Source organism: Cynocephalus volans, chromosome 1, assembly GCF_027409185.1.
Source record: "Cynocephalus volans isolate mCynVol1 chromosome 1, mCynVol1.pri, whole genome shotgun sequence".
In the NCBI taxonomy this organism is placed as follows: Eukaryota; Metazoa; Chordata; class Mammalia; order Dermoptera; family Cynocephalidae; genus Cynocephalus; species Cynocephalus volans.
The window spans coordinates 111,063,300-111,090,328 of NC_084460.1; the positions used below are offsets into that span (position 1 = coordinate 111,063,300).

At 47.6% G+C, this 27,029-nt stretch overlaps 1 protein-coding gene across 4 annotated transcripts; it reads right to left on the reverse strand.

Annotated features, from left to right (window-relative positions):
* Positions 1-2,973: 2,973 nt before the first annotated feature.
* On the reverse strand, positions 2,974-25,536 carry BCL6 (BCL6 transcription repressor). Of its 4 annotated transcripts, none has more exons than XM_063099992.1 (10): positions 25,236-25,536; positions 14,766-14,804; positions 13,756-13,927; positions 11,996-12,217; positions 9,261-10,232; positions 8,502-8,686; positions 6,882-7,049; positions 5,659-5,789; positions 5,407-5,544; positions 2,974-3,243 (listed from the first exon to the last, which is right to left on the reverse strand). In XM_063099992.1, exons 3-10 carry the CDS (start codon positions 13,914-13,916, stop codon positions 3,100-3,102), a joined length of 2,121 nt encoding a protein of 706 aa, XP_062956062.1. In that variant the 5' UTR covers positions 13,917-13,927; positions 14,766-14,804; positions 25,236-25,536; the 3' UTR covers positions 2,974-3,099. The 4 variants fall into 4 exon arrangements, with proteins under 4 accessions (XP_062956062.1, XP_062956070.1, XP_062956053.1 ...); XM_063100000.1 differs by lacking the exon at positions 25,236-25,536 and adding an exon at positions 23,552-25,206; XM_063099983.1 differs by lacking the exon at positions 25,236-25,536 and adding an exon at positions 17,481-23,070.
* Positions 25,537-27,029: the final 1,493 nt, after the last annotated feature.

Here is a 27,029-nt window from a genome sequence, read left to right on the forward strand (position 1 = left end):
GGAAAACCCAGATTCCAAAGGAAACAGCCCATTTCTCCCAAGAAGCCTGAGGTCTAATAATGGAACTGAACTGGTTGAAGTTCTACTGACAACCAGTTGAGTGAACTCAGACTAGCTGGACACTGCTTAGCTGTGTGACCTTGGACAAGTGTTTGCCCTTATTTCCTCATTTCTAAGCTGGAACCCTTGAGTTGGTTTTGCCTTCCTTCAGGGTTGGGGTAAGGAGCTGGGGCCTGTCCTCCACACTCCATCCTATTCGCTGGGTGGCACTAGGCACATTTCTTCACCACTCGTGCCTCAGTCCCTCCATGGTTTAGATGAGAGACTTGAGCTAGGTGATTTTTACCAATCCATCCCTTCCAACTCTGCGTGATTCTAACCATCCTGTCCCCCTGGGCCTCCGCCTATACACACCCAGTGGCCATGATCCTCAGAAACCTTCCCTCCAAAAATCCCATGATGTAGACAAGAATATAACATGTACCCTGTTTTATAAGATGTGTTTGCAAAAAGTTGCATTCATGTCATGCTTTTATGATAAAAATTCTATGTTCTCTTCACCCTGGCTTATCTGTTTAGAGACGTTTTCTTTTTACTTATTATTGATCGTCAATAGGCTGCAGTTACTCACTCTTTGATCTTCCCTTTTGTTTAAACACCACCCACACTGTCTGCCCTCAGCCCCCCCCCCACCACACACACATACACACCATCTCCCTATTAAACAGCAAGCATATGCAAACAAACTCGGAGGTGCTCTGGGAGCAAAGGGACCCTGGGGCCGGCCTCCTTCAGGCCTGTGAATTGTCATTCCTGAACCCGTCTGTTTTCTAAGTTCTTCTGCCAAGTTTCTATGGGAGCAGAGGGATCATTTTCTCCCTTTTCAAAGAGCAGAGTGAGTTGAGGCCTCAAGCTGGCAAGTACTTTAAAGTCATTTTCAAAGGAAACCTGAGCTGAAAGGCCATGCAGCTGGCAGAGGGTGATGTGACTTTCTGAGGCTCTTTCTGGGGCTTTGGGTGGTCAGCTCCCAGAGGCTTCCCAGCATGTGCTCAGAGCCTGCTGCAAAGGCACTGCCAAGGAACACCACTGTCCAACCTATGGGCCCTTGGGCCCAGGGACAGGCTCCACTCCATGCCCCCCCCCCAACTGCCACCTAGGCACAGGAAGGAGGGGTGTGGACTTTATCCACCGCTCCAGTGACTAGAACCACACTTGTCCTCACTGTTCTCAGTCCTGTCAATCAAACTTGATCCTTGGGGTTTTTTGAGGTAAGATAAAACTGGGCGCCGAAGCAAGCTAGGATGAACTTATGTCTGAATCATGGAATCGTAAATGGTTCAGTCCATCTAATCCTGTCATAGACATGTTGGGAAGGGGACCCAGAGGGGAAATGATTGTCCCAAGTTCACCCAGGAAGAGGTGGCTGAGTTCCACTATAGGGCTCTTTGGACAAAGAACACCTCTGTAGAGATAGAAGTTTGCTTGGCTACTAGCTATTCATAAAGCTTCTGAGTTTACAGATGTCTGTCAATCACCCAGCAGACACCAAAAAGACTCAAAATGCCCAAGGCTGAGAAATGTATGACTGGGGCCAAATGCTTTCATACTGCCCCATGGAGCCACATGAAAAGAAATTGTGAAGCCAGGAGGCAAGATAAGCCTTCTGACATCACAGAATGGGTAAATTGAGGCCAAGAGGAGGAAAACACTCATAAATATTTGTGTCAGAGAGCTAGAACTGAAGTCATTATAAGCTCATCCTAGAGCCAAGTGGGTGGTCCATCCAAAATCCCCCACCTGGGCTCTTCATGGCCAGGGTCTGGAGTCTGCAGTCCCTCCTGGTGCTGGGAGCCAAACATGAGCCCACACCAAGCTTCTAGGAACGAGCCCCAGCCATCTCAACGAAGCGCCCCTCCGAGAGCATTGCCCACGAGGTGAAGAGCTAGACCCACTCAAGCCAGACCCATTCAAGTCCCCATCCAACAGGAGAAAAGACCTCCACAACAAGCCAACTTGACTTTTCAACATTTTATTCTTATATTTGTACAGCTATATTTTACAACGCAGTAATGCAGTTTAGACACAGCCAAACCCTGTCTCCGGAGTAGTTATAACACAAGCATGACGCAGAATGGGATGAGACAAACGTTCCCAAAGAGAGTTTAGTTAGTGACAACTTCAAGTCCCTGTGTCTGCCTACACTTCAAAAAGGGATGGCACACACTCGTCCATCACTGAAAACTTCTGTGAAAAAAGGCACCGTGAGGACACGTCGTACAGGTATATACAAACCGAAAACTAGAACAAAATTACACGTTTTTCCTTCTGCAGCTTTTTTTTGTTCTTTTTGTTTTTTTTAATACACACTTTGTAAATTGTAAACCTTCACTTGCAAAAAAATACAAATACACTGAGGCATTTTAGACAAAATATTTTCTTACTTATACAGATGCAATACTTAAAATATTCTCTTAAGTGCTCTTTCTCAATAAAGATTCTCAGATCCGTGTCTGCCTGCAGATACAAAATCGAGCCTTTAATGCAGTTTTATATTTTTAATATATCTTTTTTAGGTTTATATATATTTATTTTATATATATATATATATATTTATATATTTACAACTCTGCCATATATTCCTTCACCTTTGGTTAAAAAAATTAAAGCCCTCTCTTTGATAACATACTGAAATCTTGTCTTTTAAAAGAATGCACATTTACATACAAAAGAAACATCTGTTCCCACAAAACATATACATTCCTCATTTTGCAGACTAAGTCAAGTCAGAACTTTTGCATACTTTCCCACCTTGATATATAAAATGATTTTGCTTTTGCTGACGTGGTTCGCCTTACACATAGGAGAAGAAGCAATATTATTTTCTTAATGTTTTATGGCAGTGGGGAAAGGGCAGCTGCCAGCTCCCAGTCCCCCAGGCCCCCCCGTCCCCCAGGCCCCCCACCCCCCACCCCCAGCTAAGATTTGCACTAGTGGATGAAAGAGGCACTACATCATGGGATGAACATTGTAAAGTGTTACAGTATCCTTTGGGTAGATTCTGAGAAGGGGCTGGAGAGGAAAGCATCAACACTCCATGCTTCAGCAGGCTTTGGGGAGCTCCGGAGGCAGGTCAGTGGCGGACACACGGTACTGCACCTTGGTGTTGGTGATGGCGCCATGCTTCTGGCGCAAGTGAAGTCGCAGCTGGCTTTTGTGACGGAAATGCAGGTTACACTTCTCGCACTGGAGGGACACCAGAGGTAAACTGTTAGCTGTCATTGATCCAATAAATGTGTCATTGCCCAAAGACCCAGATGAGATTCTCTCTATGAAGGATTGGGGCAGCTCCTCCCCATCAAAGTCTTCTGCTAAGAGATTCAGTAAGCATTGCGCAAACGTCCTGTCCCCACTTTCCAAAGTGTCCCTCATGCTTTTCTCTTGCTTCCCTTGTCCTTCCCTGCCTTACTTCCACAAGTTCAACTGCTATACAAAAATGCAATTCAGATACAAACTCCCCTGCTTATTAATGCATTCCTGAATCTCTCTAGGATAAAAATAATCCCTCTTTCCTTTGAACCTCTGTAAGATTTCTAGCCTTGCCACACAGACATCCTTGTGCATTAACATTCTTATCAGGTAGATAACACTTTGAGGGCAGTGACAACTTCTCACTAAACTTTACAATCTTCCTAGTTCCTAGTAGAACATACCTCTTAGGCAAATTATGCAATGAATCTGAACATATTTGGATAAATGGACAAGACTCGTCTAAATTCACAGAAATTCTGAAGTCTAGGATAAATTTTAAAATGCAGTTATATTCCTTCCTAGGGTGTACACCTCAGATAGGCTAACAAAGCATTGGCAAGTAGAGCTGTTTCTCACCACTTGGATTCAATGAGTGGGTGATAATAGCTTTACTGAAAAAGTTACTTAAAAGTAAAATGGATGACTAAATGTAATGGGGTAACCTAGATGAGATCCTGGAACAAAGAAAGGACATTTTTAAGTAAAAACTAAGGAAGTCCAAATAAAGAATGGATTTCAGTTTAAAATTATGTATCAGTATTGGTTCACTAGTTGTGACAAATGTACCAAACTAATGTAGGATGTTAACAACAGGTGAAAATGGTTATATATATATAGGAATCCTCTATACAATCTTCACAACTTTTCTATAAATCTAAAACTATCCTAAAATGAAAAATATAATAAAATATGTTCAAATGGAGAATATGTTTTAAAGTGAAAATGGAAATCGATTTAGAAAAATAAAAGATAAATAAAACAGGCAGGGCAGTGAATACAGAGCCCTGGTCTTGGAAGACACCCTTAGCTGTGTGTCTTGAGCGGGGCACTTCTCTCCCTGGGCCCTGGCTCTCCCTTCTGTAAGGGACTGGGCCAATATAAACTGAAAGTCAGTCTCAACTATGATATCCTATGCATCTAAAATTCTAGCAAATCATTATAATATTAGATATTTATTGTACTCTTACAGTGTGCACATGCTATCCTGAACACTTTAATGAATTAGTTAACTTAATAATATCACTTCATGAAATGAAGACACTAAGGTACTAAGAGGATAATTAATTTGCCCAAGAACAAACAGCAAGTAAGAAGATATTCATTCTGCAGGTTAACATCTGGGATGTGGGTTAACCATTCACTGATTAGTTCTTATGCCCATCACCACCTAGAGTGATTCTATCAACTCCTAGAAGCAGCCATAGACAATACATAAACAAATAAGCATGGCTGTGTTCCAATAATACTTTATGGACAACGAAGTTTAAATTTCATATAACTTGCATAAGTCACAAAATCTTTTTTTCTTTTTTAATGTAAAAACCATTTTCAGTGCATGAAATGTTCAAAAATTGTTCTGCAGGCCATAGATTGCTGAGACTGTGCTATAGATCACTACGATTCCGATGGCCTGTTTGTGGCATTGTGCAGCACCTCTTCTTTCTGGAAATAGCTTTTTCTCTCTTGTTTTTTGCTCTTATCACATTCTTCTGGTTCTCTTCTTACTCCTATGATTGCTCCTTCTTGAACACCTTAGATCCTCTTAAATGTACATCTATCCCAGTATAAGAGTTTGCTATAGGGACTCAATAAGTGTTTGTATAATGAATGAATGACACCAAAATCTATGTATCCATAGTCTGGACTTTTTTCCTAAGGCTCAGATCACCTAGCCTAATACCCCCTTCTTAAAGATAAGCACACTGAGACCCAGGCCAAGACAAGCAGGGTGTCTCTGACAATCGGGCCTGGATCTAGGTCTTCTGACCATTATTTCAGTAGTTGTCCCACGGCATGCTCAAGACTAGAGTAAACAGTTCTGCTGCCCCACCTCTCCACTGCCCTCCCCCTCCTAGTGGCTGCAAGAGGCTTACGTACATGGTACGGTTTCTCTCCTGTGTGGATTCTCAGGTGGCTCTTCAGAGTCTGAAGGTGCCGGAAACGGGTGCCACAGATTTCACAGGGATAGGGCTTCTCGCCAGTGTGGATGAGGACGTGGGCACGCAGGTGAGCCACCTGAACAGAGGAGCAAAGCATGAAAGGCTCTGTGAGGTGGGCTGCAGACCTCCCAGCAGCCCCTCATCAGTACACAGAGGCAAAGGGAGCCTCTTACCATGCCACCCTGCTCACCTGGACAAATCTGGCTCCGCAGGTTTCGCATTTGTAGGGCTTCTCTCCAGAGTGAATTCGAGTATGGGTTTTCAGGTTGGCTGGCCGGTTGAACTGGGCCCCACAGATATTGCAACGATAGGGTTTCTCACCTGTTACCAAGAGAAAGGGAAAAAGGAAAGCCATACTCAGTGGGGAGGGTTGCCACAGTCCCTAGCCCCTGGACTTCAAAGCAAACTATCCTTCCCCAAGGCCATTTGTACCTCCTTTTCCCTTCGGGGATGTCAGAGAGAGAATTGGGGGCCTGCCCCCTGGGCTGCCACCCCTCGCTCACACACCTTGTACACCTCGCAAGGGGCCAGGGCCCAGAACAAGCAGTGCCATGGTGGGGTGGAAACAACACCAGGCATGGGACAAGGGGGGCAGTTCCAGGAAGCCTGGGCTTTTGAACCAGCTTTGTCATTAGGACTATCTGATTATGGGACTTGGACAAGTCATTCTCCTTCTCTGGGCCTCAGTTTCCCATTCTGGAAACAGAGGGGCTAACTGAAATAACTGGGAAGGCTCCCATAACACTTCTCTTGAATAAGGCTGATTCAGTAATCAACTCACTCACCAGGGAGATACAATCAGGCTGCTCTACTTTCTTTCAGGAAAAACGTACTTTTCCACTTGTGGAAACTACAGCTGGATTCCATTTGCAAGCAGGGTGGGGCCTGGGTGTGAGTAGATGCTCAGGCAGAGGAAACCAATAGAAGGGCTGAGCCTTCCTCATGGAAAGTTTCTGGGATAATAGAGCCATTTAAAGTACTAAGAGAGAGTAAACTTTGGACAGCAATCCAGTTATGAGGAGCTACCTGGTAAAGGAATGTGAGTTGATAAGGAACAAGTGCTTGGAGAAATCAAGAAGCCTTTAATTTTTTTCTGGCTTCATAAAATCCTAATCTATTTTGCTTCTATCAGCCTCAGTTTCTTCAGCTGTATAGTGAGATGAACACTTCTGACCCTAGCAAAGGCAGGGACACAAGACAGAGTGTCTAAGAGGAAAGAGGAAGAACAAAGAGAGTGGGCGAGGCATGAAGCAAAGACAAGACAGGGGTAAGCCCCTTATTCAGGCCAAGATGGGTCTACTCTCTGCCTCAGCCACCAAGTCCCAAGGCCCCATGCTGCTTTCTCTAGTGTCCTCTCCCTGTCCTGCCCCCAACAATCGTGGAGAGCTCTAGTGGGGTGGGGCAGGGCCATACCAGTATGGACAGTCTTGTGGCTGGCGAGGTTGCCCTTGTAGCGGAAGGAGGCCTGGCAGCGGTCACACTTGTAGGGCTTGTCACTGTGGGTCTGCAGCGTATGCCTCTTAAGCGAGGCCTCCTCAGAGAAGCGGCAGTCACACTCATTGCAGAAGAAGGCCCCATTCTCTGTTGGGAGGTAGGAGGGGAGACCATCATCAGCACGAGGAAGGGAGAAAGGGCTCTGAGGCCTCTCTCCTCTGTAGTGACCCCCTGTGCCAAACTAAACCCCTAGCCTCCCACCCACCCAACATTCATGGAAGCCCAGGGTAAAGGACCTGTGGGAATTTTATTTTTCTTAGTATTCAGAGTCTCAGTCACAGAGGAAGGAGAAAGGAGGCAGACTGAATATTAAGGTACAAAAGAGAAGCTCAAACCAGTAGGTGATCATAGGGCCTGCACCAGCTGGCGAGGCTCAGAAGCACTTTTCCCTGTCCCAAGAGCTCTGAGAGCTGACTTTTCTCATCAGTTCATAGTTTTATTTACATTCATACACAGAAGCCTTCGGGCAAGACCCTTCACCTCTCTCAGCCTCCTTATGTGTGTCTGTCTCCAAAGTTAGGATAATAAATCCCTGTCCTGCCTACCTCACAGGAGTATATTATATAACACAAAATAAAACACAAAGCATTATAGGGATGTAAGATATAGGTCAAATTCAATTACACTCCAAGGCCACTGAAGAAGGAATTAATGATGACACTCCATGGTCATCCTTACACCTATCTGGACTTCATGTCTCCCAAACACTTCTGTGAGATTGGGAGACCAAAGGTGATGGTGGAAGTGGAAACAGAGGCCCAGAGAGAAGAAACTGGGGTGCAGAGAAAAGGCAAATAGCTGGGGAGACAGGAGGGGACAGTCCCTGCACTCCTGACTCTAGGTCCATGACCCTGTGCCAAAGCTCTTAGTGTCAGCAACTGCTTTTTTTCTGTTGTTATAACAATTTGATAATGACATGTCATGGTGATTTAACCCTGATTAGGTATTACTGGGCTATATTACTACAGCTGGAGCTGAGTGAAGAGTTAGATGTTTTTATCTGGTAAAAACTGGGGATGTCAATCACTGACTATCCAGAAACTTCTATTTAATAATTTAGTTCAACTAATTTAATTCAGCTAACATTTACTGAGTACCTAATCCATCTAGGAATTTACTAGGACCTATGGGAGATACAGGAATAAACAAGGTCAGATGCTTCTCCATACAGAATCTACAGCGTAGAGCTAACACACGTGCAGATTAGTGCAGGAGTTTTGGTACAGAGGGACTAAGAAAGCTCTGGGCATGACAGCCAGCCACAGGGTACCTTTGCTGGAATGAAGCTGAAAAGACAGTTTGGTCAGTCTCGATTACCCCAGATTAACTCTTAACACTCTGTCTCTTGCTTTGGTCAGCTTAGTTCCTTAAGAGGTGAAGAGTGGCGTGATCAGCTGGTGGTTTTAAGTGCCAGTGGACTTCCAGTAGGGAACTTCGCCCAATCAGAGACAACAGTGTAAATAAAATGGGAACACAAAACCCATGGAGCATAGGGGTCTTCCTTCTCCCCAGCAAGAGGAGGGAGGGTTGGGGCCTCACCACAGCTGGAATCCGAGTACTCAGACTGGGTCTCTCCCATCTCCTCAGGGAATGTGGGGCCGGCGGTGTGGAGGCACATCTCCGCATGCTGTGGGGACTGAGATCCGCAGGACGTGCACTTGGGGGGGTGCATGTAGAGTGGCGAGTGGCTCTCACTGCTGCTGCGGGGGGAGCCTGTCAGGGACCTGTGGGAAGAAGCAAGGAGAGCCTAAGCACCTGCGGCAGGGCACAGCATCCCACTGGGCCTCAATGCTACCCTCTCCTCCCTGGGCTAAGGCAAGCCCAGAGGCTAGAGCTGAGCTGCCCCACTCTGGCTCTGGGGCCTCAGAGTTATCCTCAAGCCTGCCTTCAAACAGCATCTGCAGAGAGCTCACTGACCAGGGTCAAAGAGAGACAAAACCCCACTCCCGAGTTCAGTTTCTTCCCCTCAGTACTGCAGCCCACAGACCCTCTTAGTCCAAAGGTCCCTTGTATGAGGTCCCCTGCCACATCAAGACAACAGGAAGTGTCCTTGGGATTGGTGGAATGCTCTTCTACCACAGAAGAGAATTATCTCTCTTGTTGTGAGAAAATGTACTTAAATGCAATATACTTCCTTACTCAGATTAATTCAATCAATAGGCATTGATTTCACACCTGTAATAGGCTCAGCATTTCAGGCAAGAAAAGAACATACCCCTTGCATCCATCAGAAGAAATGACCCCAGAGCCCTGCCCAGATAACCCCTGACCTCAGACCCAGATGGCCTCTGAAGTCACCTGTTAACAATGTTGTTGAGCCGGCTGGCTTGTGGGATGGTAGAGTCCTCCCCACTGACACTGAGCTTGGTTGGGGACTGGAGGTCAAGGTTCTCAGGCTCAATGGGTGGCTGGCAGGCAGGTGGGGCGGTGTAGGCCCGCGGGGAAAGGCGGCCCAGCTCAGCCTGCTCAGGGCCCTCTGGTTTGGCATTCTGATTGAGGCTGTTGAGCACAATGAATTTGTATTTCTTCCAGTTGCAGGCTTTGGGGTCAGTGGGGCTCTTGGCTGGAGGGGAGCCCGAGGCCTGGAGGATACAGGCATTCTTGCTGCTGCAGGACTCTGTGGGTGAGTTGGGCTGGCAGTCGGATTTCTGGGGGCTCTGTGGACTAACCAGACCCTTCCGGTTAAGGGGTGCATTGGGTGGCTCGAAATGCAGGGCAATCTCATCCTCCGAGGAGGGTCTCTCTTCCTCTTTGCTGGCCTTGTCACAGGAGAAGTATGGGGCATTCCGGGCTGAGGGGGCAGCAGGCTTTGGGCCTTCGGCCACACTGTAGTGCATGTCATTTCGTGCCTCCTCTGGGACTGCCTCCTTGGGCGAGTAGATGTTGCTGTGGCACACACTGGGGGACACCTCCATGGCCGGTCGGTTGTACTCAGCAGGAACTGGCCTGGCACTGTCACAGGGAAGGGCCCGTTCCTTGGGGAAGGGGTTGGCCACAGGCATCCGGGCATCCCGCAGCTCCTCATCAGAGAAGAAGAAACTGCTGACCGGGAGGTGGCTGTACATGGGATAAGAGGCTGGCGGTGTGGACAGGCTGCTGTACAGGCTGGGGGCAAAGGCTCTGCTCTCACACCCAGGGGCATTCCTCAGTGGCAGGCTGTTGTCTACCACCTCACGACCCCGATAGGCCATGATGTCTTGGGGCATCAGCATTCGGCTGTTCAGGAACTCTTCACGAGGAGGTTTGATGGCAGGAACCATCTCTGCTTCACTGTGGGAGGAAAAAGAGAAAAGACACCGGCCCCAAATTCAGAACTGTTAAACAGATGACCTTCCAGTGGCACTGTTATGTAACCACATCTGTGCTTGAGTCAACTAGACACAAGAGATATGGCTCTGGAGTTGGGAAACACAAGGCATTTATGCTACAAGTCTAGCAATCTAGCCTACAGTTGGGGAAACTGAGGCCCAGAGAAGGAAAGTGAGTTACCCATACAATCTGTGCCTGATTAGACACAATCTTATACGTTTAAGACACATATGCACGTATGTGTGCGAATCCATAACTCTTCTGCTGTTATAGGTTTTTATAGCCTACATAAAGCTTTCAAAGCCTTCATCTCATTTCACCCATGCAAAATCCTGCAAGGAAGGAAAGGCGGGTGTAATTGTTTCCATTTTACACACATGGAAACAGGGAGGGAAGAATTTATATACGCTGGTAACACACTTTCAGAGGGTCATAGACAAACTAGCACCTATAGAAGAAAGAACTTGCTCCTTATGCTGACTGGAGTCTCAGGGAAGTTTACGATGCAGAACAGGCAGCAAATGCCAATGCAAGAAGTCCTGGTTCTGGAGCAGCCAAACCTGGTTTACAATTCCAGCTGTGCCACTTAGCAGCCATGTGACCTGGAGCAAATTACTTAACCATTCCGAGCATAAGACCTGACCCACTGAAAGTACTTGTAATTGACAGCAGTGCTGATCTTGCCACCGTTATTGCTCACAGGAGATGAAGAGCTCTAGCTGCATATGTGTGAAGGGACATGATGTGCATGAAAAAATAGGCCAGTTCAACATAAGCACAGTTAGCAGAACTAGAACCAATGAGTAAGTCAAGCCAGATTTCAACTCTCCATAAAGAGGAGCTTCCTAACTGTCCAAGGTACACTGTGTGGCTCTTGGAACACTGAGTTCCTGGCTCCTGGAGGTGTTCAAACACAGGCTGGAAAACCCTTCTATCTGAGTAAGGATACAGTCACTCTAGAGTCGCTGGATCAAATGGTTCTAAACAAGTTAAGCCCTGAGTCTCTGTTCCACTTAGCAAAGCTCTTTGCTTCTTTGGATCTCACCTTTAGTATATGTGCTGCCGAAGCGAGCACTGGATCTCACCTTTAAATGATGGTCACATTTTTACCAGCCTTTAGGTAGGGGGTTAGACCCAGAGAACTGAATTCAATCAATAAATGTCCTCCCTAGTAGGAGGAGGGTGACATAGAAGAAGAGCAAGGCTGCCCCTATAACCTTGAGCAGCCCAGTCTGGTAGGGAACTAAGGCACATATGTAAATAGCTATAATAGAAGTTTAAAGGAGAACTAAAAAAAAAATATATATATATATATATATATATATATATATATGCAAATTTTAAAATACAAGGAAGTCTAAAGGACAGGCAAATGCTTTGGAACACAGAGGAAGAGCTGAGGAAAGAAGAGTGGTAATCAGAAAAGCTTCCATGGAGGAGGTGGCATCCAAGCTTAGCCTTGCAGGATGGGAAGAAGAAAAGGGCACATTAAGTGAATAGAGGAAAGCAAGAGGTGGTGATACACAGAACATATCTGGATAGGAACAAGGAGTCAAGTCTGCCTGGAGCACAAGTTCAGAAGGGCAGAAGAATGCAACAATAGAGGAAATGTAGGTTGTGACATATCACAGAGGGCTATTTTTTCTGTAAGCCTGAATTGTGAAGGATTTCTGATCAGGGACCATCCTTTCCATCTCCAAGGCTTCCCCTAGGTGGCAGCTCACCTGGCCTTGATAAACTTCCGGCAAGTGTCCACAACATGCTCCATCTGCAGGTACATAGCTGTGGCCATCACAGCCATGATGTTGCCTTCCCGTAGATTGAGTCGAGAGGTGTACATGAAGTCCAGCAGGATGCAGAACCCCTCTGGGTTGATCTCAGGATCCAAATTGATCACACTAAGGTTGCATTTCAACTGGTCTGTGAAGATGCTGTAGAACAGGCCACTGTAAAACAAACAAATATCCCACTATAATGCATATAGTCTGTGCTCCATTACAGTCAGTGTTGATACTCAGCCCCTCTTTCCTGGGCCTAGCTCCAGAACTCCCATGGCGATTAATAATGGTTGCCATTTATGGAGAGCTTACCAAATGCCAGAGAGTCATTAAGCACTTTATATACATTATCCTGTGTTCCTCACAACCTTGTAAGGCAGGTACAATCATCTCCACCTTTACAAATGGGGGAACTAAGATCAGAGATCTAAGATCTTTTTCAAAGTTAGTCTTAATTGCATGGATTATCCAAGTTAAATTTAGCACTCATTTGCAGTAACTGTTCTGAGTCTACATCTTTGGGATAAGCATTTCCCCTCTTACTCTATCACATTGTCCTTATTTTTTAAATTCTACTGTATTTTTTTTAGAAGTAAGTCAGGTATGAATGACAAATGAATAAAAATATGCCTCCATCTACACTCTACTGCTTTTCTCAAAATCTATGGATTATCAGAAGGTCAGTTATTCCTAGAAGATCCAAGTCAAGCCTCAAGCCATGCCTCCAGGTACCATGTTGCCTAGTGGAGGAAAGAATACTCAATTAGAAACCAGAATTTGGCTGTCATCTCAATTCCACTCTTTCTGAATGGGTTGCCGGTAGTGAGCCAGACTTCCACCAGGAAGTAGCTATGCAACCTTGGGTGAGATACTTAACTTCTCTGCTCCTTGGTTTCTTTATCTATAAAGTAGGGGGAACAACAATGTCTACCTCATAGGGCTGTAGCAAGAATGAAAATGTATAGAATGATGCCTGACACACAGTAAGCACTCACTAAACATTATCTACTATTTTTATTTCTATCAACGTATGTTTTCTCCACTGTTAAAAAACAGGTGCTCATAGTACATGTTGGATAAGTTCTCTAATAGCAATAGAGATCCCTCATTCTACATCCTTTCACTTACCTGTACCTTCCTTTAATCATCTATGAAATAAAAGTAATACTGCCATCCATAACACAGAAGCCTACTGTGAAGATCCAGGGAGATGACATAATATAAAATTACTCTGGAAACTTGAAATACTTGACAAATATGAAGAATTAGCTGGCTGACTCTCTAACTCCCATACACTGAACACTCATAGAAATACAGTTACAGTATAAAATAAATACAGTTCCAGCATAAAGGAGCAAAAGATTTCAAATGAACTTGCTTAAACTACTTAAAGACTCTATTTCAGTTTTCATTTTTTCACTTGTTAACTGAACTTATTTTCCATGTTTGCCCCAAATACATCTGTTCTTGTGGAAGTATATGACTTCTTCCCCACTATATCCACAGAACAGAAACATTTCTTTTCTAAAAGTGCATTCGTTCCTTCACTTCCTGGGAGCCTCTTCTGCCAGGCCACGAGCTGAGATCTGGAGACTAGTGAGATGTCCTCCCAGACACAGCAAAAGGTCTGCAAGTTCCACCTCACTGGCTGCTGGTATAATCACCCCCTCCTTTATTCATCAACCCTTCCCTTACAGACCCCTCACCTGCAGGCCATGAGGACTGTCTTATGGGCTCTAAACTGCTCTCGGCTCACCACAATGACGACATCAGTCAAGATGTCGCGGCTCCGGAGGCGATTAAGGTTGAGAAGAACGTCACTGGCATGGCGGGTGAACTGGATACAGCTGTCAGCCGGTGAGGCCATTTTGTCTTCACCTGGAAAAAGGGACCAAAATTCTTTAGCCCTCCAGAAACTGCTTATCAGGGGTACCAGGGCAGGTGGCTCAGCTCGCTCAGGTACAGAATGCAAACTCAGGTCCCTTTTGTTTGACCTTTGAACAATTCATAGCCCGTCTCTGGGCGTTACTCTTGAGAGCTGTAAAATGGGGAAAATAATCTTTATCCAGCAAGTTGGCATAGAAAACCCTTTAGGGAAAGGAGGAAGGGAATGAATACTTGTTGAGTGTCTTTCCCACACACCAAATACTCTGCCAAGTATTGAGAGGCAGTGAGTATGTTGCAATAAAGAGAAATCATGTTTTGAAAGTTATCAGGCTAGTTTTGCCTTTTGCTAACCATGAAACTTGGAGCAGGTGGTTTACTGCTTCTTGGCTTTGGTTTCCTAAAATAGGAATAGTAATACCTGTGTGGTTGTAAAAATTAGAGATATGTGCCTAGACTACAGTAGGTCCTCAAAACTTGCAGCTATTTTCATCAGTATCTCATTCCATTATCCCAGCCACCATCCGTTTCTCTCCACTAAGGCTTTCGAGTGTGACTTTGTACCTTGAGTACCTAACACATTGCATAGTAGGTATATAGTAGGTGGCTAAATTGATAAGAGATGAGTAAGGGAATGATTGACCATACACCGCATTAAGACAGGCTAATTCAAGGGTAAAGCAGTGAGGCCTGGGAGTGATCTACAGAGAATTGGTTATCTTTTTTCTCATCTAATGAAAGGTGGCCAAGTTCACAGTAACACATGCATTGGCAAATTCAAAAGAAATAGTTTGTCCACAATATTTTAAAGCATGTAATTTGATTTACTTACCCACTGCCTTGCTTCACAGTCCAAAATTTTCCTTAAAACCTGGAGAGAAGAAAACAAACAGAAATTGATTTAATGAATGTAAGATTGTCCACTATAGTCTTATTTTAGGACACACATATTTAGTTTTGCTTTGATAGTTGCAGCCTGCCAGCTGGTGTGGTTTTACCACAAGCTAGCAAACATTTTCCAGCTCTGCTCTTACGGAAACAATAGGCACCCAAGGCTATGCAATAATAATGCTTTTACTCTGAGTACTGGGAACACAATTGCATACATTAATTACATATATATATATACACACACATATATTTCCTTCCTCAAAGTAAAAAAGTTATGCCATCCAAAGACCACTTGAGTTTATGGGAAAGAAAAATTGAGAAAAATGATTACTTCAATATTATTGAGAATGATCCTTCATGGGCCTAAAAACACTGGATGCTATTCAAAACCTGTTAAAATATTATCTTAGAATGATTCCACAAGGTGGATAGGGTCAATAACTTTATCCGCATTTCACTGGTGACAAAACTCAGACTCAGAGGCTCAAGTGGCTTGCTCCGAACAAAGAGCCAAATATTATTTCCTAACTGTTTGAAACACTGCATATCAAATAAAGAACCTGCAGAATACAACCTGAGGTGCCATGTCTACATGTTCCTTAAGAATTTTTGCCCTCTTTTTCAAAGTTTCCTCTCTCCTCCTGGGTCTAAGACCAGACAGAGTACCATAGCTTCCAAGTTTATGTTTCTCCTGCTGGTGAAAGATTAAACTGTGTAGTTTATCTGAGAACTGGCCAGGGAGCACTAAACCTTAAAGAGATTTAATGAAATATGTATCCTCTCCAAATTGGTTTCTCTAAAACGAAATAATTAAAAGCACAGGTGTAAGGCTCTTATTTATGATCGAATGTGAGTGCCAAACAAACAATACCTGAACACTCTTCCCCCTTTTTGAAAAAGCATAGCCCTTTAGAACAATTTTCTGATAAAGGGGCCTGAGGCCAGTGAGGTCATGTCAGGCCACATAGATGGTTGGTGGCCCAGACCTAGGTCTTCTGGCTCAAATTCCTGTTCGCTTTCCAATTTAGCCTACGTACGTGCTGTAGAACATGCAATACAGCACCCTGATGTGGGTGAATCTCATTTTAAAGTTCTTTTCCCCACATAAACACTTTGCCCCATTCCAGCCTGCTGAGTCTTACCAAATGAGCACTCTAAAATGAGGGGTTTCCTTGAGTCTGTAACCAAACACTCTGACATTTCTCTGTGGTCCCAAGTGCCATTCACTCAGTCTCATCGGCTTCAAGGTTAGTGTGTACATGTGAGTGAGTGGGGACCGGGGGAAGAAAATGGGGGAAGGGAAAGGACAGAAAAAGACAAGAGAACCTATAGCCTCCCCATCCCAACTCAAGATGGGTAAAGAGAGATATACTAACTTGGTCCTAACCAAAGTTCAGTGATTACCTCCTTTGAAAAAGAGTGCTGATGACACTTATGAGGTTTATTTATAAACTTTCTCCTCTTCTCTCATGGAGGAGATCCTCAAACACTTCTGAAATACCTAGGCTGTCCTTTCACCAGCTCCAATCACCAGATCGCTTGTGAATTTCCAGTCACAGACTTTTGGAACTACAGGAAGCCCAGATTTGCCATTTCACCATGACAAGTGGCAATGACTCACTCCAGATGCAGACTGAAACAAACAAAACAATTCCCCTGTGCCCACTGTCAGCCAGGCCTTGGGCTTTTCACCTTAAGCCTCTGCCTGGCCTGGACGAAAACAAATGCACATACACTGAGGCCCACGTCCTTATCAAATTCACTCTTTTGAGAGCTAACTCAGGAGGCCCAACAACTACTGAGTGTGTGGGTTAAGGTGAGTGTGGACAATGTAGCCCTCTCTCTAGGGCTACATTGCAGGTGTGGAAGCACCACCTGTATGTGCTTTTTTACAGACCACTCAGTTCTTTCCCACCCATTATTGTATAACAGTCCTGATTTACTGGAGAGGAAACTAAAGCTCCAGAGGATAAGCTCTGCCGGAGATCCCAAAGCCAATATCTAGAAAAGTCCTGGACAAACCCTGTCTACCAGTTCCAGCCATATCACCAATGCCACACACAAGACCCATGCCACAAAAAAAACCACCAAGGGAGCAGGGCTGTCAATGAGAAACTGACAGCTACGTGGGCCTTCCCGACCCCAACCCCCTGCCCAGGTTGCAGTAACCACCAAGGGAGAGTTTCAAGGAAAATATGCCCTTTCCCTCCTTTGACACTTTCTTAGTGTGAAATTGGCACCTTAGGAAAGCAGACCCTCTAAAGGAGCTTCCTACTGGAGAAGAAAAGAGAGAGACCACGGGGCGGGGGGGAGGCAAAGGGAGAGACAGGACAGCAGAAACGAGATGGAGAGAGACAAGAGAGGAGATGAGAGAAGACAGAGAGAAGAGCGAGAGCGAGAGGCGAGGTTGAGAGGACCGAGAACCGATACGAAAGACCCCATCCTTTTCCTCCCTCCTCCGCCGGGCTGGCACCAGGCATCCCCGTTCTCCTGCACACGCGCGCACACACACACGCACACGCACACACGCACACGCGCACACACACACGCACACACGCGCGCACACGCGCACGCACACACGCGCACACACATACACACACGAGTCCTGCACACCTGGCAAGCCTGCGCAGACTCGCCCACCCCCAAGACACCGTACCTGTCTTCCAGGGACCGCCCACCCCCGGGCGACCGACGGGCCCCGCTGCCCATCCGCCTCAAAGTCCCCGAGGCGCTGCACAGGCCCCGTGATATGACCGTGGCGGCCCTAAATCTAGTCACATTCAAATAAAACTTTTCGTACACCTCGGTAACTAGCATTGTATGTGTGCCCTCTTTTTTTTTTTTTTTTTTTTTTCCTGCTACGCCGTCAAGGCAGGGGGCAGTGAGGGGAACGGCACAGCCCTCTCATTCCCGGAACGTAGTCGATCTCGGCCCTGCGGATTTCACAGAACACTCTCTGCCTGTCGCCGGCTCCAACGAGAAGTAACTTTCCAGGAAGCTGCTGGCCCCGGGCGGCCGACGGGATCGCTGCCTGCGCGGCGCGGGCCGCGGGGGATTCACCCGGGGAGGAGGGGGGACGCCGGGGAAGGCTCGCGGGAAACACGGCACACACTCTCCCCAATCACGTGTCCCCGCCAGGTCCAGGACTCTTAGAGTTCACCTAGTCCAGCCCCACAACAACTAATAAATGGGGACACCCAGACAAGCTAGTAGCAGAGCCGGGTCTGGAATCCAGGAATTCGCATTCAATCTGAGGCTCATTTCATGACTCGAGTCGCCCAGTTCCAGCGTTTGTTCGCCTGGTGCGTCGTTTATTGTATCCGTCTTTTTCTTGCCTTCCCCCCCCCCCCCTTTTTTTTAAAGGGGATGATTAGGCGAGAAGTCAAGGTCAAAATTTTGGGGCCCCTAGGGCTAAGGGTCTCCATGCTGCCCGCCCTGGCCCAGCTGGAGGAAAACTAAAGCGAAAGCCCCTTCCGCCTACGTTGGCAAGAAGGGGGACCCAGCTAGGCTCGGTTTCCGCCCAGTCTTTAGAACAGGAGCTGCCAGGCCGAACCTGGCCAGATTTCGGGATTTCCAAATCCGATTTCTCCGAAACCGTAGAGACACGGCTAGGACTCGGCAGAGGCCCAGGCGCCGACCCCAGCGCTTGCGCTGGCGCACTCCAAAGTTGCATGGCTTTCCCGGGGCCTTCCTGGGAATTGTAACCCTTCGGCGCCAACTCCGAGCTGGTCTAAGTAGCGGGCTCCGGCAGACGCTTTTGGAGGGCGGGGGTCGCAAAGGGACCGCGGTCCCATCCTAAAACCAGCGGGTGGCGTCACACCGCGCTGCTCAGCCCTTCCGCGGCGGAGGCGGGGTCGGGGTCGGTCCACAAGGACTGGGCCTCATTGGCCTCAAAATCCTACTTTGAGGATTTTTCATCCTTTTGTCCGGTGGGATAAAAGTGAAAGAGAAGGCTGTAATTTAGTACGGGATGGGGGTAAAAATCTGGGAAGTTACAATTAAGTAAACACACTTATTGGAAATTAGGAACCCCGTGGTTCCGGAAGCTCAAACCTGATGGTGTTTTTACCGCTGTCTAACACTAGAGAGAGCTCTCAATCAACGCTTGAAACCCACAGCCCTCCTCTCCCTGCCCCTCCTTCCCATTGACCTAGTTTGGCCACAGTCTCCCGATTTGGAGAACGCTCTCTGCCCTTCCCCCCTCCTCTCTATCCAGGCCGGCCGTTGGACTATTGGTAATCTAATAACTCCAATAACTCGCTGAAAAATCTAAAGGGGAATCTGAAAGTGTAAAGCACTGTTTAGGGACAGGGACAAGGAATTTTAATAAGGCTGGAGCTGCTGCAGTGAAACCCACATCAGGGTTCCTACCGGAGCGCTCCCACCCCCAGAAGCGTCTCAGCTACGCAAGTCTAGTCACCTGGGTTTGGCCGTTGGGGGTAGGGTCAAACCGCGGAAATGTTTTTGCTCTAGGGGGGAAACGCTCTTCTTCTAGACTGAGGGGCGGGAGGGTCGGGGAGGCGACAGTAGATAAAAGAGAATTTGATAATGTGATGGCCTCGGCAGCCGCTTTGGGTAACCGAGGAGTTCGGGGACATTATGTCCTGACTTTCATTTCTATCACGTTTCCTGCCAACAGCGCTCTTGCAAGTCTGCAAGCTTCTAGGAAATGCAATAAAATAGAGGGATGTGTTTTATCACCAAGATCTGAAGAGGAGCTGCAGAAGGGACGCTCCCCGTGCGCCCGGCTGGAGACAACCTTCCACAAGGGCTCGCAGACAGTGCCAGCAAACCACGTTCCCAGGCAGAGATCTCTGGGGCATCCTGGCTGCACTGGGCTCTGCCTTTGCGAAAAGGCTGGCGGGGGAGGGGAGGGACATGATCTCCGCAGGCAAACAATGCCTTTAAAAATCCGATCTGGACAGAAGTCAGCCAAGGTCTTTATTCACGTTAATGAAGATGGAAAGCACTAACTGTCCTTGGAAAGCGATGAGTCAAACTTGACCGCGCTTGAAACACGTCCCCAGATCCGTTTCCAACCCGAACAGAGGCGCATTTCTCCGACGCGGCCTCCGACAGCTCCGGCAGTGGGAGAGGCTGAACTCGATCCCCGCGAACCAAGCCAGGGGAGGCGGCAGCGTCTCGGGCGGGTGAGTGCGCCGGCCGCCGCTAGGGGTCGCCAGCACGCGGACACGCACGGCCCATCTTAAGTCACGCGCTCTAAGAAAACCACTCAGGAGCTGCTGGGGCGAGGATTACCATCCGCCTGTCCGTATGACCCCCTCCCCTTACCCCCCCCCACACCTGGTTTCTCGCCAGCCCACTAAGCAAAGGATGGAAGAAAAGGGAAGGGAGTGACTTCAGGATGCAAATGACAGTCTCCAGTGCAGAGGCGCGCCTCTGCAAGTCAAAGGACTAGGCCTTAACCAACCCCGCTTGCACATACATACACCTGAGCTTTGAGACCTCCCAACCCTCAGAGCCACAGTAGGCTTTTTGTGTCTGTCCCCGACAATCTTAGGCCATACTTCCTAAACAAATTCCTCCAAGACTGCTAGGGAATCGTTTCCAATGTGCGCTGGCAACTACGGTGACCTACGTGGTTAAAATCATGGCTCTGACTGCTGCTCCGTTCTCTTAGGTGTTTCGAAGGAGCTGAGATAAACTCACTTTTGACTTTATGTCTGATCTGGAATTCAGAAGGTTAAAATCTGGTCGCGGTTAGGTCACTAACTCACCACTAACAGGCCCCCTCGTCAGGTCTGTTTCCTCAACTGTAAAAAGAGTTAAGTCCTACAGCCCTAGATGTCATCCCACTACTATCGGCTTCCCCGGGGAGGAGCCACAGCGACAGGGTGATGGCGTACTCAAAGCAGGTTATTTCATGGTTTTTCTTAGTGGAGATAGATGCCCGTCACTGAGGGACCGTGGACAGAGTGAACATCCGGGGCCTAATTTCCATCCGTCTTGCCAAAACCTTAAAGGTCGGATGCCATTCCCTTTGGAGGGTGCCTTGCCTCCGTCAGTAGTAGCATCTGGTCAGGATGCTAGGTGACCCGAAGGTGAAAGGGTCGGCCCACCACCGCCCAAGGCGCGGGTCGACCATGACCCACCACTAGGTGGCGGACTCAGTCCGTCCGAGAATCACCAAGCGGCCACAGCCTTCCACACCCGATTCGGGGGCCCCCCTCCCTCTTTTTTCTGTCTGTTACGGGTGGGGGTGTGGTTGCCTCCAAAACCAAAGCCGAAAAGCATTTAATTTAGTGGATGCAGTTCCGTTCTTCCTGATGCTCACTCCTCTAGCAACCACAACCCGGTATCTGGAGCTACGTTCATGTATTATAAGTTGTTTTTTTCCGAAAAGCTGAATGTACTGGGAAGGAAAGAAAAGGTGCACTTGTCTTCAAAAGGCAGAATGGCACTCGACGACATTAGCAGAGATTCTTGCCAAACACTGGTCGGCCAGCAAAGAAAGTTGGGAATAAACTCCTGATCCTCCACGGAAGAAAGAGGCTCTGGGGGCCAAGCCAAGGGCTGGGTCCTACCCAGGCTTACTGCGCCCGGCCAGGCAGGGGGTGGGTACCGAGTATGGTCTTATGGTGGGACTGCTGGTCTCGGTCTGGGAGGCAGGGAAGGATGGGAGGAGCGGTTCCTGACTTCCACCGGGGCGAAGAGAAAGCGGCCAGCTCTGCCACCACACAGCACCCTCGCTCGGATCGCTGCGGCAGCGTTCCCACTTGTTGCGCAGTGCTGGAAACCCGCACGCGCCATACGACTTTGACTCCCAGAAGGCTACAGACTAGCCTCCCATTGCTCCCCGCTGTCCATAAACCTCTCCCCCAACCACCACATCCTCCACGTACACCACCGCCTCTGCCGCCGGCAAAACTAGGGTATTTACAGCCACTGCGGGAACACCAAAACATTCCTCCTTGTCTCAGCGTCAGGCTGGCAGAATTCAGATGCCCCGAGAAGTCAAGCCCATAGAGAAAAGGGGGCTACCTCCGCCTGGAGAACTCGCCTAGTTAAAGCCAACTAGGCACACAGACCCCTACCCACACCCCTCCACAAAATTATTGGAACTACGTTGCCTATGATGACACGATCCTAGCTGGAAAGCAACTCCTTTCTTCCCCCTTTGAGGGATCAACTGCAAAGTCTTTTTTTTCAAAAGTTAGTCTGATCTCCCCTAAATGTTTTTAATCTTTCGGGGGGGGGGAGCTCTTAGGTCATTTCACAACATTTTTCAAATATTTGACTTTTGCCAATAGTTTCACCTACCGAGGGGTGGCGCTGCCGCACCGCCTCCTCTGAATCTCTGAATCTCAAGTTTTTCACAACAAACTGGGTTATGAGTGTGGCTACCAGGCAGGGGCTAGAAGGAAGGAAGGATTTTGACATCGAGTCATGGCTACCATTTACTGAACCAATAACTGATACTCTTCAAGGGCTCAGCAAACTACAGCTTCAAAGATTCCCATCCCTGACCACCAAACCCAGAATAAATAAGACAGTCTTTTCAAGACAGCATGGAGATAAAACCCTTCAAAACTAAGGAGGAGAGAAAACGGACAATTGGAGAATTCCTGCTTTTCCTGGCTGTCTCCTTAAAGTCGTCTAGTTTTTATGAACAGAATTTAGCCTTATTGTCACTATCAACAGACCCTTATAATCAGCCAGTGCTTGAGTCTGCAATATTGGTAAATAGGATACTGAAAACTTCTATTTATAAACTTGGGAGAAGGGATATTTCCCATCTACAGGTTTTTATTTTGGCCTGAAGACTCAATTGCAGTCATTTTAGCAAGGGAATGCCCAATTCCTGCTGTTTTCTCTCCATTTCCTCCTCCCCCAGAGACAAATATCTTTTTTTTTTTTTAAGTATATATTTTAAAGGAGGAATGTGATTTCACCTCACTCTTTTCAGCTCATGTTTGCTACCTCCAGGAATAGCGTGTGGACTAGGGCCAGATGAACTTCAACTTGGGCTGCAGATTTACGAGGTCTGTTCCAGTGCCAAAGGCTCTTGGTAGTAAATAGTGAGCAAAATAGATACCTGTCTCCTGGTGGATCTTGCTCTCCCCTCCCCCACCTTTTTTAAAGTTATTTATTAAAACCACACACACCTTGCAAAGAAAAAGGGAAACTGGCAGTCTCTGTAGAGGAAGCCGGTGGCATCGCTCAGAGCCACAAACTGTATTTCTAAACAGCCCTTTCCCTGGTTCCCTCTCTCCTGCCCCACTTCCCCCACCCCCACCCCCGCACGTAAAAAATGCATCCACTGACATTCACTTAAAAAAAAAAAAAAAGTAAAGCACTACAAGATTTTCTTCCTGGAAACTATAAACTGACTGGAAAAAAAAAATCCATAAAAGATTAAATCAGTTTCTTGGAGTGGGGGGACAGGGACGGGGGGAGGTTGGCTCTTTAAGGCGGTCAGGGACCCTGTAACAGCTTTGGACTTTCAGCACCTGGTTTGGGGTCATTCCCCTGTTCAACTGTCAGGGCCTCCATCACCCCTACCACCAAGTCTTAACCCTTGTGGGAGGGGGCACAACACAGAGGGTCTTTTTTTCATCTTTTTAAAAGATCGGTCAGGTTGTGTTCTTGTTTTCCATGGGGGAGCTTTAAAACTCATTATTGCAACACTAGTCCATTTTTTTCGCCAGGGTTCCAACAACGCAGCATCGTAAAGGCAGCGCAACCCACAGTTTTCAAGACATTTACCGCGGTCACTACAACTGGCAGCGGAGTGGCCCCCCTGAGCGCAGCCGATTTCCGAGGCTCCAACTGCCTACCCACTCCCGCCCCGGGCCGCCGCCGCCGCCTTCCCCCATTTCCACTCCCTCGAGGAGAGCCACAGGTTGCAAATCCAACCAACCTCGCAATCTATTTTTGCAAAATCACTCACAAAGATCTCCCTCTCGTGCCCGCGCCCGCTCCTCCCGCGCCGGGTCCCCCCCAGCCAGAGCCACAAAGTGCCCTTCTCTCTTCTCGGGTCGTGCACGTAAGAAACGCGGGCTGGGGTTTGTCAGTCCCCTCGCCCAGTGTAAGGACCTCGAGAATCTGAAGCCTAGCGTCCGCTACGCTCAGGCCCGCCGTTGCCTTCTCATAGAACTTGCACCACGGGAAAAATAAAATTTAGGAAAGGGAGGGAACAGCCATTGGGAGCCAACACAGAGTCACGCAGCGCCCAAAATACAAACACCGCGGCCACCAGAAATCCCGCCACCTCCTCGCTCGCCTGGGCTGTCCTGTCAAGGTTCCGAGTCCCCGCACGTTGCAAGGCATCGCAGGTGCCAACGCTCACCCCTTCCCCCCCCCAAAAAAAATCCCTGTCCAGCCACCAGCCTCTCTCCTTGGGATGTGCCGAGGGAGCGCGCGGGGGTTCCCGACTCCCTCGACTACAACCAAGAAAGAATAATTTTCAAAGTATTCAACATCCCCGCCCCCACGCAAGCTAAACCTCTCCGAGACACAGGGGAAGGGGACACCAAAACACTCGTCTCTCGTTAGGAAGATCACGGCTCTGAAAGGAAATGGACACAGTACTTCATCTGGGTTTATGGCCCAAAAGGAAAAAATAGCGAGGAGTTCGCTTGCATTTTTCCTCCCAAATCTCGGCTCGGCTCGAAGGCAGGGAATCTAAAGGACCGAGGCCGGTGGAAGGGAGCCAGCGGGGCGAGCGAGCGGGCAGCCTCCCTCCTCGCCTCCCGCCTCCCGGAGTTACCCAGAAGGACGGGAGAGGGGAAGGAAGGAGAGGCGAGGAAAAGGAGGAGGGAGGGAGGGAAGGGCAGGCAGGAGCGAGGGAGCAAGGAAGGCAGTTAGCAAGCGAGAAAAGAGGGGAAAAACACAGCCGCACGAATCTAGCAAGATCACAAGCCGTACGCAAGCAGCAGCAGAAAGAGCGAGAGCGCGAGCGCGCGTCCTCTCCGCGGTCTGGGGCCAGACAGCCCCAGCCTTGCCCCAGTCACCCCCAAGCACTGTCTCGTCCTCTCTGCTCCGGCCGCCCCCTAATTCTCCTCCTTCCTCTCCTCCACCTCCTTTCCAAAAACCAAAACAACACAAGGGAGGGTGGCAAATGCCTCCCCAAACCGGCCGATTCACTCAAAGACAACAACAACAAATAATAATATATATAAAAATCTATATCCTAGAGTGGGAGAGACGTGGGACTAGTCTTCGGCATTTATTTTAACACCTGACAGCTAGAATAAATAAATATATACATTTATATCAACAGATACACATAGGAAACTTGGAGCCAAAGCATTTGGCAAGAGCGGAAAAAAAGGAATTAAAAGGTAAAATAATGATCATGAGCAGCGGCGGCGGCAGCGGCACCAGCGGCAACAGCGGCGGCGGCGGCGGCAGCAGCAGCGGCAGCGGCGGCAGCAACAGCAATAATCACCTGGTGTCCGGCCTTTCCTAGAAACTTCTTGCATCACCACTTCTAAGAACCCCAGTTCTAAGAATCAACAGAGCTCAATTCTCGGAATTTGAGCTGAGGACTTTACCACGGCTACATGGCAGGGGAGGACTCGGTGTCAGTTCTCCGAGATTTTTACCTCCCCTGGCACATAAAAAGCCCTCAAAGCCACAAGATTTTCCCACTGTCCGGCATATTTTGAGGTTCAAACAGGCTGGGAGTCCCGGATTTGGAGGTTCCGATTCGAGGCCCGAGGGGCCAGGAGGTGGTCCTCCCTCCCCGGGCCCGGAACAATGGTACGGCCTGCTCCGCCACCGTCACGTGGGCACCTCCTCTGTGACGTCGGCGTCTTCGCTGTAGCAAAGCTCGGCCTCTGGAATTCTGAGAACTAATTTGCTATTCGGTGACATAAGAGGGGGAGTGCGCTTTGCTTTCCCGGGGTCTGGGGCTAATTCCTCCTCTCTCACCCACAAACTCAGCTCCTCGAGCTAAATACACAAAAGGAAGCGAGAGGTAGAGCCACTAGAAAAAGTATGTTATATATTGTAGGGTTAGAGAGGCGAATAAGAGAAAAAAAAAAAAAAAAAAACAATAAATACCACAGCTCTTTCCAGCTAGAATATTAGGCATAGGCACCACGAGAAAAATATTTGCCAAGCAGTTTTCGGTGGGTTCATTTGCTTTATTTTAATTTGGGACAGGGTTTTTGTAGTTTTGTTTGAATTTTTTTTTTTTTTTTTCCTTTTTCGTGTGGTGGCTTGGGATTTTTCGTTGTTGTATTTTGATGATTTTCCGATTTTTGCTTCTGATTTTTGCCTTTTGCAAGTTTGTGGTGTTACGTAAATCGTGGGATCCAGCATCGGTTGGATTTTCTGTGTGTTTTTTCTTTCCCTATCTAATCTCTCCGGCGTTTTAAAGATGTATTATTTCAATACTGATACTATAGAAAAAAGCTTAAATTTTTGGTCACACAATCCCAACCCCCACTTTTTTTCCCCTCCCCTTTGGTGCATTTTTTTTTTTTTTTTTTTTCTTTTTTCTGCCCTTGGACTTTTACGAAAGGGAGGCTTTCCTGCACTTGAGAGAAATGTTCAAAGGATTTGTTTTGGTTTGGTTTGTTTCTTTCCAGGACAGCAAGTGGTGGGTTTACATCTTTCTGTTATTGTTGACTCTCAGCAGATTTCTTGTTGCAAGAAACGTGTGTGTATTTGGGTATGTGCGTGTGTTCTACGAAATTGTGTGAGCCAAATACATGTTTGTGTTTTGCTTTTTCTTGATGTCTTCATCCCCCCCCCCCTGTAGTTTCAAGGTCGTTGTGAAAAAATCTCTTCAGTCTGTGTTCGAGATCAGCCGCAGGGAATTCTAAAGGCCTGCCGCGCCAGTATCACAGATACTGCGTGCATTTAGAACAGACTGTGCTACGCTATAACACACTGCTCGCGGCGCGGTCCTCCTAGCTTTCGAGCTGAGTTGTGGGGAGGAGGAGACAGGGGAAATCTTTCTTTCCCTTTTTCTTTCTTCCTTTCTTTTTAAAGGCAAATGCAGTGCAGAATCATTTCACTATGGGCCCCAGTTTGTTTGTTCTGAGCTGCCAGTTTCCCTATTAAAACGTTGGTTGGGGGTTTTTCCCCACCTACTCATCCCTGAAAGAGGGAGACTCTTGTTTCTTTTATGTCTCTCTCTTAAAAGAAGGGTGTGAGGGGAAAATAATATTTCAGATTCCTCAAGAATTAACCCAAAACGTTTGGATCAGAAGTAGCTTTCAAGGGTCAGACT

Bases quoted from the DNA above. Each gene is read 5' to 3' on its own strand.
- BCL6 (XM_063099992.1), bottom strand. From the start codon at position 13,916: ATGGCCTCACCGGCTGACAGCTGTATCCAGTTCACCCGCCATGCCAGT. The intron at 10,233-11,995 runs GTGAGCTGCCAC...TTCCTCCCACAG, and splicing joins CGGAAGTTTATCAAGGCCAG to TGAAGCAGAGATGGTTCCTG. The intron at 8,687-9,260 runs GTGACTTCAGAG...TTCTTCCCACAG, and splicing joins CTCAACAACATTGTTAACAG to GTCCCTGACAGGCTCCCCCC.